At 44.8% G+C, this 14,124-nt stretch overlaps 1 protein-coding gene across 6 annotated transcripts in view; it reads left to right on the forward strand.

The window, feature by feature from the left end:
• The window catches only part of RGS12 (regulator of G protein signaling 12), a 150,798-nt gene that overhangs the window by 45,842 nt on the left and 90,832 nt on the right, over positions 1-14,124 (forward strand). For 4 of the 6 annotated variants that reach the window (XM_034958266.3, XM_034958280.3, XM_055111157.2 and 1 more), the window contains one exon: positions 4,394-4,510. The exons of 1 other annotated variant lie outside the window; for it this stretch is intronic. In XM_034958266.3, the coding sequence (XP_034814157.3) occupies positions 4,394-4,510 (117 nt within the window). Of the gene's footprint in view, positions 1-4,393; positions 4,511-7,753; positions 7,804-14,124 lie in introns of those variants that run through there. One more of the 6 variants, XM_055111159.2, reaches the window with a different exon arrangement.

Raw genomic sequence — 14,124 nt, forward strand, 5'->3', positions numbered from 1 at the left:
GTGCCACCATGCCTGGCTAATTTTGTATTTTTAGTAGAGACAGGGTTTCTCCATGTTGGTCAGGCTGATCTCGAACTCCCGACCTCAGGTGGTCCACCCGCCTCGGCCTCCCAAAGAGTTGGGATTACAGGCGTGAGCCACTGTGCCCAGCAATTCATTGTTGGCTCTGAGAGTGGCCAAGACATTTGGTACCTGAGCAGGGGGTAAGGTTCTACCCTTCCCCTCCCCTCATTTCTAGTGGTTTTACTTTGGAGGGAACCCGATGTTTTCTGGACCTGTCTGTGGTAGTAATGCCGGTTGACCGGCCGTCCCTTGGGACTCTGTAGCCAGGCAGGTTGATTGGCCTGAGGCCCTTGGTTCTCCCTGAAGCCGGCTGGCTCATGCTGGCTCACTGCGTCCTGGATGCCTGGGGGCCAGGGTGACCGGCCTCTGTGGTTGGCGGGCGGGCGGTGTCTGCTCCACTCAGTGCCCTTGAGTGCTGGGTGTGGTGGCCGAAGGCTGGGCGGTGGAGATGGTGCCCTGGGGGCCACCTGTCTTCTCAGACAGTCGTGAGGAGTCTTCTCAACTTAATAAAAGCTGGAGTTTGAAACAAGTGGCCTTTTAGGCCATTTTTATTGTTGTTTTCCCTGTTTAGTATTCTTTGGGGAAGAGTCAAGATTATGTCACACCAGCAGGGGGTGCTAAATCGGCGGTGATGATCTGAATTTATTAATTTACAAAACTTTGTCAATTTGAGAAACACGAGTAAACGCTGGTCTCTCCCTGCTGTGGAAGTGTCACATCTGTTACTGGCCCTCGTTCCATGAGTTGATTTAGTGCTTTGCAAGAATTGTTTTCTGTCTGCTTGTTAGACTTTTCCTTTCTCCTTTACATCTCCAAAGTGCACAAGTGCATCCACGTGTGGGCAGGCGTCAGACATCCTTTCTTTTGCCTGTGCTGGGAACAAGTTGCAAGGCTGACTGTGGAAGGGCCGCTCACCTGGGGCGTGGTACAGGCTCACACCTGTAATCTCAGCACTTTGGGATGCTGAGGTGAGCGATTGCTTGAGCCCAGGAGTTTCAGATCAGCCTGGGCAACATAGCAAGACCCAGTCTCTACAAAAAATACAAACATTAGCCGGGCCTGTTGGCACATGCCTGTGGTCCCAGCTACTCAGGAGGCTGAGGTGGGAGGATCACTTGAGCCTGGGAGGTCGCGGCTGCTGTGAGCCATGATCATACCTCTCCCTCCAGCCTGGGCGACAGAGTGAGATCCTGTCTCAAAAGAAAAAAAAATTAAACTCCCTTATCACTGTCCATCTAAATAACAGAGAGAGGCTCTCTGAAAGAAATGATGTTTATCTGGGAGCAGGGCATTGGAGTAGGCAGATACTTGCCATGGTCTACAGTGCATAGCTGGGGAGGCCAAAGAAGACAAAGGCTTTTAAAGGAAAAATGAGGATCACATGATTGTTTTGAGATAATTATCCTTGCGACAAGGATCAGCACCAAGGATGATACCAGGCTGGAGGTGGGCGGGCGGTTGCTGGGCAGATGTCCTTACAGTGTGTTTTGAGTGAGGCTGTGATGGCCTGTGTGCATGGCTGTGATTTGCACATCTTTGTGATGGATTTGTTTTTCGCAGGCATACTAATGTGTGAGCCCTCCCTTCACGGCCCTCCCCAGCTCTGTTTGTTAGGGTTTTTAACACAAGTGATTCATTTTGATTCTGACAGCCTTAATCTCACAAAGCCATGGGTTAATTCCCCACCCTTCTCAAGAGCAGAAAATACAGAATAGCAAATCTATAATGAGAACAAAGTCACTCATTGCTTTAGCAGTGGACTGAACATTTCCCGTTATTGCTGTTGCCGTGACACACGTCTGCATGCCGTACAGGTGCCCTGCGCTCCCCATTGTTGGGCAGTCAGTCCCCCGTGTTGTGGCCTCCGTGTCGTGTGTCTCATGAGCACTGCCCAGCACCTTCTCAGGCCTCCCTTCTGCCGGGGCCGCACACCTGCCAGGAGCCGGTCGCTGTGCTGGGCAGCAAGTTTTCAGACAGCATCAGAGGAAGCGAAGGGCGCTGCTGCTGTCGTCCCATGGCAGTCCCCTGGGGGAGATTCCTCATGGCTGACAGCGGTGTCACTGGTGGGAAGGAAAAGACCCAAAGACTGGGAGAGAGGACGCTGGGGAGTCTAACTTAGACGGGGGCTTAAAGGTCTCTTACAAGAGGGGTTGTTTGGGTTGAGGGTTCAGGGGAGGGAAGAACATGCACAAAGGCCATGAGGCGGGCACCCGGGGTGTGGACCCAGAGCGTGGACACGGACGCCAGCCTAAGCAGGAGGGAGCAGGGGTGGCAATTTATCAGTCACCACAGAAGAGCACGCTGGCAGGACACTCAAGGTGCCTGCCATCAGGAGCAGAGACACCAGGAAGCCACATCTGTGTCCTAATGGGACCACAGGTTCCCTCCAAAGAGTGTCTTACAGGCTGATTTACAGAAGGCAGGAGCCGGCGGGAGCCTGAGCTGAGCCCCATGGGAGCAGCAGGCAGGTGCAGGCAGGTGCAGGCCGGTGCAGGCAGGTGCAGGCAGGTGCAGGCCGGTGCAGGCAGGTGCAGGCCTGTGCAGGCCAGTGCAGTGCGTTCTCCAGCCTCGGAGGCGCGGCGCGCATGGGGGCCTGCTCCTTAGTTTGAAAACAAGCAGTTGTGCCACTAGTGCCTTGGAGTGAGCTGGCAACTGTGGCGCCTCAGCTTGGAGTGTGCTTGACACCTGTGCTGGCCAGTCCATCTGGCACCTGGCCACTGTGCTTCTAGGCCTCTGCCTGCCGGCTGCCCTCTGCTGGGCATCGCCACTTTCAGGATGACAGCCTTAGAGCCTTCTCTCGGCCTGGTGGGGGCCCAGTGGTGGCGTCCCTCCCCGAGCATCCTCTCGTGTTCCCGGCAGCCACAGCCCCTGGGTGCTGGACCTCTCGCCTGCCAAGAGGATAGTGACGCCCCTCTGCCCGTCTTTAGGGGCTGTGGGCGGAGGGGAGGGTGGAGAGATGGGGGTGTGGGCAGGGACAAGGGTCGAGAGATGGGGGTGTGTGTGGTGGGGAGGGGACAAGGGTGGAGAGATGGGGGTATGGGGGGAGGGGACAAGGGTAGAGAGATGGGGTACGGGGGGAGGGAGGGTGGAGAGATGGGGGTGTGGGCGGAGGGGAGGGTGGAGAGATGAGGGTGTGGGGAGGGGACAAGGGTGGAGAGATGGGGGTGTGGGGGGAGGGAGGGTGGAGAGATGGGGGTGTGGACAGAAGGGAGGGTGGAGGATGGAGGTGTGGGCGGAGGGGAGGGGCTGCAGAGGCCCCGGGGTGTGGGGTGGTGTGGGGCTGGGCCGTGACAATGGGTGGGGTAGGAAGGACTTTTCAGTTGAGGAGGAGCAGCGCAGTGCAGGGAGACCCAGGCGGGAATGGGTCTGAGGACATGATGGGGTGTGTCAGCGTGGTGGGCAAGGAGATGGGAGAGGCGGGAGGGTGGCCTGCTCCATCTGCTTCCAGGAAGGTGCAGGCATGCTGTAGGTTTCCCTAGGGACTCTCAAGGAATTGTGGCAAGGTTTTCTACAAGACTCTTATGCAGGTGGAGAGACAAAAGTAGCTGCAGAGCCTCAAAATCTTGACATAAACAGGTTCCCTTCCTTCAAGCCTGAAATTGGTCACTTAGGATTCCAAGTCCTCAGGAAAGCAGAGCTCCCAACTGTGATGCTTTTTGTTTTTAAGAGGTGGTGACTGATTTGCTGGAGCCAGCTTCTCATCTGGGGAAGTGTCTAGCATAATGATGGGCACAACATAGATGTTTGTCGAATTGAATTAATTCTGGTCATTTCCTGGAGGAGGAGAGACAGGATGTTTTAATAGCCGGTTATTTCCTGCGCCGGAGTTGGTTGGGTCTTCAGACACCAGCTGAATGCTTAGGGATTCTTTCATTTCCTAAAGTGCTTACAAAATTATGAAAAAGCACGACTTTGCTGAAAACCTGCCTTCATCTTTACTAATCATCATACTAGTCATCTTTACTCTCAGTGTACTGTGTCCACTTTCCAAGCACCCTTGCACGTGATTCCCTTTGATCTGGGTAACAGCCTTGTGGGTGGGCTGCCGTCATCCTGTTCTGTGTTTACAGAGGTGGAGGCTTTGTCAGAGGCACACAGTTGGCAGAGCAAATACTTGACGATCCTGGGATGACTCTTTTTTTTTTCAATTTTGCATGTTTTTCTTGTATAAAATATACCTAAGATTTACCCTGGGATGACTTTTAAATCTCTCTTTTTAAAAAGTCTTTGTTCCACAGTATTCCTTGATTTTCTGCTATGCCATGCATTGGACAAGACTAAACATCTCTTTGCAAAAGAATAACCCGATGCCTTTTTTCTTAATGTTTAGGGCTCAAAATTTGGGCGGGGAACTGGACTCACTCAGCCTTCTCAACGCACGTCTGCTCGGAGATCATTTGGGAGATCCAAGAGATTCAGTATCACTCGCTCCCTTGATGATCTTGAGGTAACTTAATTTTCATTTTTCTTCTTTTCTCCTTCAAGTTTTAAAACATGCAAGTCCACCTTGCAGATACGTCTGGCTCTTTTTTGAGGCCCTGTGGTCCCGTCCCCTCCCCCTCTGTAGTGGTAACCCCTGTTTTCTGGGGGACAGCGTCCCATGCACGTTTGGGAACCTTTCTACCCTGCAATGTGTCTGAGCTGTCACAGGGCTTTCTGGGGTGCTCTTCTGTGTGCCAGACTCCAGTGAACACTTCTAGAAATGAGCTGGTTTAATCCCCACAAAAACTCTACGAGGTAGGGCTTGTCATTGCCCCCTTAAAGACGGGGCGTGATCCACAGACATGGGTAAGTGTCATTTTGTGTGGCTCGTCTATCTGTGTTTCTTTTGTAAAGAACAATGAAAAGATTTTTTTTTTAATAGCAGTTTTAGGTTTACAGAAAGTACAGAGAGTTCCCTTATGCCCCCACCCACTTGTTAAAAATGCGCCGTCGGGATCATTACGTCCTGCATTGGTGTGGGTGTTTGTTACAGTTGACAGGCCAGTGTGGACATATGATTATTAGCTTAGGTCCGCAGCTCACACGAGGGTTCCTGCCCGTGCTGTCCTCTCTGTGGGTTTGGACAAATGTCCGTGCTGTGCACCCACCGCTGTGTATCACCGAGAAAGCCGCCGCCCTGGAAATCCTCTATGCCCCACCTGTTTACCCTGCACCCTCCCCTTGAACTCTGACAACCACTGATCCCTTGACTGTCTCATTTGGCATGTTTTAAAATTTTATACAGGTGCAGCTGTATTCTATGTCTTCTTATTAATGTCTTATTCTAGAACATGTGTCATGTTTTCAAGATTTACTCCTGGACTTTCAGTCCAGTCCTTTTACTTGTTGTATGGCATTCTGCTACGAGTATATGACGATGATTGATGCCTTCCGCTATCGATAGACACTCAGTGGGAGTGGGAGAGAGTCTGCCTTTACGGCATTCTTGTACATGTCTCCTTCAGCGTGTGTGGGACGGGCGAGAGTGTTCTTAGCCGGGAAGGATCTGCGTGAGCGGTGTGGCCAGACTCCGTCCACAGTGACTGCTCCAGCTCCTGCTCTTCCAGGAGAAAAGGTGGCTTCAGGGATGGCAGGGGTCCTGGGGATTGGCACGTTGTGGCTGCAAATAGGAATCTGCCCTTGGATGGCCTGTTTAGCTTTGGTCTCTCCGGGGAACTCGAGGGCAGGTCAGGGCTAGCGTGCTGTATCTGGGCAGGCAGCAATCAGAATCGGCTGCAATGGGGTGCTCATGCTGCTGATGAAGACTCAAAAGGTGTGTGTGCTACCTAAGGCAGGGCCTAGCTTGAGGCTGAGGACCCCGGGACCATTTTTGGCTCATACTGCCATGCTGAGCTGACCATCTCTGCACGAGTCCTGTTCATTTTCCTCCTTTTCTGTTGGTCATGAGGAACTTACCGTGTGGCCCTAGGTTTGGGCTGACAGAGCTGTGCTGGTGCCCTGGTGAATGATATGTGGGTCTGGGCCACGTGCTCTGCACAACCTGCCCCTTCCCTGCTGGGTGTAAACTTCTATCTCATGGTGGATTGCTGCTGGGTGTGCCCCATGCCAGGGTCAGTGCCATGCTCCTGATAGACGGCTCCAGTGTCTAATCACTGGGCGTCCCCAGTGGATGCTCCATCTCCACCAGGCTCTGCTGCTTTCCACATGGCTTGTGGTCCCTGCTGTCTTTGCCCCACACCTTAAACTTCCTGGCTGTAAATCTCTTACTGGGGCCAAGGAGGATGGCCCAGGTGGCAGGGCTGCCTGTCCTTTTCTGTGTGGGCCCTGCTCACTGCTGGCCGCCTTCCATGACTCCTTGGAGAGGGATCTGAGCAGCCTTCCCAAGTGAGGGGTGGTTTGCCTCTTGAGCCCATCGTCCTGAATAACACGGAGGAAGGCTCTCTGTAAGAAAACGATATTTATTAATATTTGGGAATAGGCATTGCAATGAGAATATGCATGCTGTAGTAAACTATGAATATTCAGGGAGGTCAAGAAAGACAGCAGTTTTTAAAGGAAAAATGAGGATCACAGGATTGTTTTGAGATAATTATCTTACAAGGATGGGACCAGTCCAAGGTTGGACAGGCAGTTGCGGGACAGATGTCCTCAGAGGAATATTTTTGTATGTGAGGCTGAGATGGCCTGTGTGCAAGGTTGTGGTTTTGCAGTCTTTTGTGATGGATTTGTTATCAGGTCTATGAGCATGAGAACCCTCCCTTCCTGGCCTTCTCTGGCTCTGTAACACTTTGTTAGGGTTTTTAATACAAGTGACTCCATTTTCTTTCTGACAACTTTCACATTTCCCCCTTTTAATCGAGATCTTTCTCTAAAAGCATAGCTGACCAGTCATCCTGCAGTCAGGCTTTGATTGCCCCTTGGTGCTGGGATGGAGCTGTCCCAGTTTGGTGTGGTCTGGTTCCACATCATCAGGAAGTGACTGGTGACCAGGAGTCAGTGTCAGAGCTCATTTAGCCACATTTGAGCAACCAGGGAGGTGTGGAGGGAGTGGCCCTCAGGCGCAGTCTACCTGAGTCCACTGTTAAGTACGGTTTTGTCTGTTCCATGGGTGTTGGCGTCATCTCAACGCGCTGGGCCAGCACGATTCTGTTAGGAGTTGTACTTCTGCAGAGACTTAAGCAACAGATAAAAAATTTATAAAGGGAAAATGCAGAGTGAAATTAATAATAATATGACAATCCCAGTTTGCATAATGTTTTGAGTCATGAACATAGGCTTAAAGACAACCAGTTGAATAAATCAAATGACCATAGGGAATTGGGTGAGACTTTTTATAATATATGGCCTGTTTCCTTTTTTGGTGTGTGTGTACTTTTTCCTTTTTGTGGAGAATGGGGTTTCTCATGTTGCCCGGGCAGATCTTGAATTCCTGGGCTCAATCTGTCTTCCCGCCTCTGCTGAGATTACAGGCATGAGCCACCATGCCCCGACCTGTTTTCTTATTTTGGGTATGTGGGCCTTAATTTTCCCAGAAGAATTTATCCAGGTGTAGCAGGTAGTATCAGCAGTAGCACAGACATTTCCTTCTTTACGCAATGGATAATTTAGAGCAATTTTATCATCTGGTGTCTCATGACTGAGTTGGATTAAAGCAGAGTGAGCACCAGTTGTATTAGGGATGTTCCCAAAGTCACCCACTAGGGGGACTCAAGGATCTCTTAGGGTTCTATCTAGTTCCCAGCAGAAGCTACTGATTGTGAAATTTCGATTACACCATTATTCTGCCGAGTCAAAAAGGTAGGCATTAAGAGGGGTAAATGTGTCTTTATAATATGGACTCTTGTTCCAGTGCCTTGGAGAAGCTGCCCACAGCATGAAGCTGTCGGCTTCTAGTCCTGTCTTGTGGTCTAAGTGTCTCTGGTTGTGGCATCAGTGGTTTGGTGAACTCTTGGTGTGGCCCACGCATCAGGAATGGGATTTTGTCCCTTAACATTTAGTTTCAGCTTATAGGGCTTCAGGAATAGAGTAGTTCTCTGCTTTTAGTGATTCTATGGGAGAAAGTTGGATGGGAGGAAGCTGGAAGAATTGAGGAGCTTGGAAACAGTGCACAGGGCTCCAGTCTAATAACAGGAGTATTGCAGCTTTTCTTCAGAAACATGGCTGCTTCTCTCTACATTGATCACACAAGAAAAAAATCACTCCGATTTTAACAACCTCCTGAGGCTGGGAAGCCAAACCAAGGCAGACTATAGATTTTTCCTACAGTCTTAAGGTTTCTGGGCCTGATAGGAAGTGACAGTTTTTACTTACCCGCTGTAAGGCTAGGAACCCTTGAAGCAGGGTATTCTATGCACGTTCTCAAATTTGAGATTCCAGACAAGGCATTGGGAACAGAACCAGTGGTCTCAGTTGTATCCTGCTACAAAGAGGGAACAGATTTTTTTTTTTTTTTGTAAATAACCACATTGCCATAAGAATGCATGTGAACAGTTTCCAAATTTTGGAGGGATCGAGTAGGGAGAAAAAGCAAATGTTTTTACTTTTGTTTTCACAGAAGTATACTTTACCAGATTGCTGTAAGTTATAAACAGTTTAACAAAGATAACGTTCTGGCCGGGCACGGTGGCTCACACCTATAATCCCAGCACTTTGGGAGGCCGAGGTGGGCGGATGACAAGGTCAGGAGATCGAGACCATCCTGGCTAACGTGGTGAAACCCCGTCTCTACTAAATATACAAAAAATTAGCCGGGCGTGGTGGTGGGCGCCTGTAGTCTCAGCTACTCGGGAGGGTGAGGCCGGAGAATGGCGTGAACCTGGGAGGCGGAGTTTGCAGTGAGCCCAGATCCTGCCACTGCACTCCAGCCTAGGCAACAGAGTGAGACTCTGTCTCAAAAAAAGAAAGAAAGAAAACATCCTTAGATCTGGAAAACAAAACATTTAAGTAAAGAACCAACAATGTTTCAAATAAAAGTCATAAAAGCATCTCATCAGTTATTTAATCTCATGTAATTAATTTTTGTTCTGCTTGATCTTGATAAGTAGTTTCACAAATTCATCTGTTTCCTTATTAGAGTTCTGAAGAATTTTCATTTAGTCTGTCGATCTTAAAGTTATTAGAAACCTGTATTTAAGAGTACTTCTTAGAGTCTTTTCCATGAATCTGATTGCAAATGCTTTTAGAGAAAAATCAAAACAATAACAATGGATAAGAAAAACAGAACAGCTATGGTTTAAAATCTGGTGGAAGTTCATTATAATTAGCAATTGACAAGGAAATCTGGCTATTTCTGTAGCATACAACATAATAACTAGAGTTATGGCATATTAGGTTTCTGAGAGTTTTATACAATTTTGGAACATTCCTATAAAAACACACCCATAAATGTAACTGAAAGAAGGTCTAGCATCACGTATCATTTTACAGTGTTTTTTATACAATTTACCAGATAAGCCTAATCATTTACCAGACGTACCAGATAAGTCTTTATAAGATGAGAGATACGTCCTTTGAGGCTCTCCAGAAGCTTGACTGGAAAATACTAAAGCTAATTATGGGTCAAAAAGATTTAATTTAGAATTTATATCTTGGGGAAGCCCATCAAAGATGCCAAAAGATTTAAAACGCCTGATCAAAACAGGAGCACAGGTCACTATTAGATAATAGTCATTCATTTAACCAGAATGAGAAAGACTTCAGAAGCAACACAGGGAGTTCCATGAATGTAAACAAACAACCCACTCAAAGCTCAGTTTTCCTAAAAAGTAAAAAACTTAATAAAGACAACACAGGAAATTATCTTGATAAAACATAAAATCTTTGTTTCGTAGGCCAGTTACCAAAAAGGTAAAGAAAAACCTCCTGTGGTGTGATTGCTTCTCCTCATGGGAAGCCCGTTTGGTTTGCCTGGAAGTAGAAGCTGATGAAAAGTACTTGAATTTAATGAGACATAGGAAGAGGGTGTCCAGCGTTACGAGTGCGCACCGTATTATAGAGGAATGTCAACGTGACAGTTAGTGGCTTGAGCAGGGCAGTACAGGGCTCTAAGTCACAGCATGGGAAGTTTTCTGGTTCCATGGAACAATTCAGACACATCCAGAAAAGCCGAATGTACAGAATCGAGTTATACAGGCGGAAAACAGTGCATCAGACCATAGTAACACAGTTAAAACTGGAGAAAAAAGTTCCAGGAGCTGACAAAAAAGTTGAAGGAAAGAGTCCTTGCCCTAGCCAAGCAAGCAGCTGCAGCTTCTCAAGGGGAGAGAGTGGAAGGCAGTGATATGCGGCCAGCAGGTCACACGCAGCAAGGCCAAGCCCAAGCCGAGGCTGTCAGATTCACCTGGAGAGGAAGACCCTGCCTGGAGAAATGAAATTGCCATTCTAAATGAAGACAGCATTTCTAACCTCATACGAGGGAAATTAGATGGAGACTAAAATAGAAAAAAGCTGCAGTTCAGAAGCTTGTTTTATAAACATACTTCAGAATTAAAAATCAAAACGTCCTGCAGTTTTACTAATAGCCGATCAATACTTCAGGAAAACCCTGTTGTTCTAACATAAGCGACCATGTTTTTTGCTTTGTATTAGTGTATTTTTAATATTAAAGTTTGGTCTTTAGAAGGACTTACACATAATTTTCTTCTAATTATAACCAACTCAATCATATAAAATTTATTTCGTAAATTTATCTTTCACAGACTTTTATGACCGATATAGGCCTTCGATGACATCCTTAAGCCTTTCTGCTTTGTTCTGTACTTCCTCTTTCTTAAAACAACAGGCATTTTACTTCAGGACAAAAATTTACCACACAGGAGTCTTTGTCATACAAAATTATTCATTTTTGTTTTTAACCTTCCTTACTAAAATACATCTACATACCTATAACTTTCTTCACATCTCTCGCTCTCCTACTTAGTGGTTTCTTTCTCTTTGCTTTCTAAATCCATATTTTGAAACAAATTTTAAATAATCTCCAAACTAGACAAAATTACTCTTTTTTTCAATAAAGAACACATTTTTATTCCTCTCATAATTTTTCTCATCAGAAACATACCTTACTTTTCGTATACTTTGTATACTGAAATATATATATGTAAGAACTTTAACTCTTAGTAACTGTAATTTTTAGCGAAAACCTTGGAATCGGTATTTTATAGATGAGAACCATTTTATAATTTTTGGAAACATGTTTTCCCATTACATAATTACTTTGTGTATTAACAGGCAAAAATATATTTAGTCCTTCTCTAAAATTTAATAAGCCAAGAACAAACTTACATTTGTGTTCAGCAATGTATGTTTTAGTACTTTATCTTATATGGAAATGACTTAGACATTTTATGAGTATCATTTAATTTAACATAGCATAACTTTAAGATTTCAGATTACATGACAGTCTATAAGCACTTTCCCATCTACGTTTACGTACTTTATTTATTTTTAATAATTATACCTAGGTTACTTATGAAAACTGAGATATAGAAAAAGCTAGTCTTCATTTCAAGTTATTTCCCTTTTCACCATTTGTATAGCCTATGAGTATCAGGTTTTCACCTGAGAAACTTAAATATAGGGGTATTTTGCTGATAACACAGAAGATACAGCAATTTTGATTAAACTAACAGTGTTAGTCTTAGTCATTAAAAAGTTATACAAATAAAGATAATTGTGTCTTTAGTCTGGATTTATACTTTTATAACCTTAAGACATCTAGTAGAGATAAATATAATCCTCTCTGACCAGTAAAGCTGGGCAAAAATGTATGCTGACAGTTTTGAAGACACTTCTATTTTTATTTTATCAACAAATTTAAAACCAACTTATTTATCCAAGATTTACTTAAGTCAGCTGGGTGTGGTGGCTCATGCCTATAATCCCAGCACTTTGGGAGGCTGAGGCAAGAGGATTGCTTGAGCCCAGGAGTTTGAGACCAGCCTGGGCAACAAGGCAAGATCCCATCTCTACAAAAAATAAAAAAATTAGGCAGGTATGATGGTACACACCTGTAGTCCCAGCTACTCAAGAGGCTGAGGTGGAAGGATCACTGGAGCCCAGGAGGTTGAAGCCACAGTGAGCCATGTTTGTCCCACTGCACCCCAGCCTGGGTGACAGAGAAAGAACCTATCTCAAAAAAACAAACAAACAAAAAAAAACAAAAAAGATTTATTTAAGTCACACGAACTAAAAAGCATTTGGGTTAATTACTATATATTTTATATGAGTGCTTGTTTAAGCCAATCCAAATAGAATTTCTTAAGGGATTTCTGGCTAACTAAGATTTTATCATGTAGATGTAACATACAATATGCATAAATATACATAAAAGCAAATACAGACACAAATAAAGATCTTATGGCTTTCATTTTAGAATTTTGGTCATGAAACAGAAAAACATAGTAATACAAATTCACTGGTTTATAAAAGATAGTTGGATCAAATTATATTTTTGACAAAACGGAACTTTTATCTGTGGCTAAGTTCTGTTTACCCTGATAAGTAATTAATGAAGGCTGTGGACCAGAATTATGGATAAAGCAGTTTTCATAGCAGTTTGACTTTTAAAAACCTTTTAATCCTTTTTTCAGATTCAAATGAATTTAGGGTTGAATATTCAAATGTTTACATTTTAGCTAGGCCTGGCTAAATTGTATTAAAAAAAGAACAACAAAATTTTCAAGTTGCCTTGAATTAGTAACAAATCTTTTTGTTTGTTTGCTTTTTCTGGCTCTTAAGTGTCAGACAAAATAATTTTTATGTCAGACAGAGATACCTTTTAGTATTGCTCTGAGCTTAAGATTTTAACCTGTTTGATCTGACAGCCCTTAGCTTATATAAACATTTATAAAGTTTTTTTTTTAGAATATCGATTTTTCAATTAACTTTTTCATCACCCTAAGCAATTGTTAGACAAACCTAAATTTACATTTCCAAAAGGTGTCTGCATTGTTGGTTGCCATAGATTTGGCATAATTTATAAAGCCATTAGTTTGAAAGCCCTTTAACACTTAAAAGAAAATCTTAGTTTCCATAAGCAATGAGTTTATCTTAATGCTGGCAGAAAAGTCATCAGATTCAAAGTTGGCAGAAAAAAGAGATGGAGAGTTAACCCTGTAGTTAGTTGCAGTTTTTGACAAGCTTAGACAGAAAATGGCTGTCCAGTGCTGCGTTTTTCCTGATGTAGTTTGCCCATCACCACACAAGAACGGACCACAGTATAGCTGGCCAGAGTCCTAGAAGACTTGGTGTGCCTCAATGTTTAAGAATCCCGTTTCATTTCTTATTAATCTCTCAAGAGCAAAGAAAATCCTATAATTCCTGTCCGGGAGTTTAGACTGGTGCCTTATATGGTGCTGACTGCCCTTGTTAATTGGCCATCCCATACCCATTATTTAGAATCTTTATTTTTGCTCTCAGATCATGGCCAGAATCAAGCAAGGGAAAAAAGAGCCAAATCATATACAGATGTGTGTAAGCAAATCAAAATAAAACAAAAAATAAGTGTGTTCACAGAAATTTTAAGCCAGGCATGCAGTCCAAACAAAACATTAAACCGGGTGTGGAGAACCAGACAGAATAGAAATTCTGTAGTAACCAGAGGGACATTGTCCTTATACCAGAAGGGGCTTGCCAGAAGAGACAAAAGGTCTTTTATCATCCGAGACAGGTGCAAGGTCCTTTATTAAGGTCCTTTATTAACTCAGATCCCAAATAAAGTAAAAAAGAGCTTCTAACAAAAAATGGGAGGCTTGGTTTGAGAGGAGACTTTCAAGGGCAGAAGAGGCGAGTCATGGAAGCAGAGAGCTCAAAGGGCTCAGGTGAGTGCCTCATACCAGTTCTAAGAATTGATGATTCTTTCCACAGGTGATCCTTCTCCACATCCCACTTCTGACACCATTTATGTCATCCTAAATAACAAATAGGGAGGGAGACTCTCCAAAAGAAAATGGTATTTATTCAGGAATAGGCATTGCGATGGGATACACATTATGGTAAACTATGTGCATATTCAGGGAAGTAATGGAAGATAAAGGTTTCTAATGGAAAAATGAATATGATTACATAATCGTTTTGAGATAATTTTTCTTGGCTACAAGGATCAATAACAAGGGTGGCATG

Source organism: Pan paniscus, chromosome 3, assembly GCF_029289425.2.
Source record: "Pan paniscus chromosome 3, NHGRI_mPanPan1-v2.0_pri, whole genome shotgun sequence".
NCBI classification, from domain to species: Eukaryota; Metazoa; Chordata; class Mammalia; order Primates; family Hominidae; genus Pan; species Pan paniscus.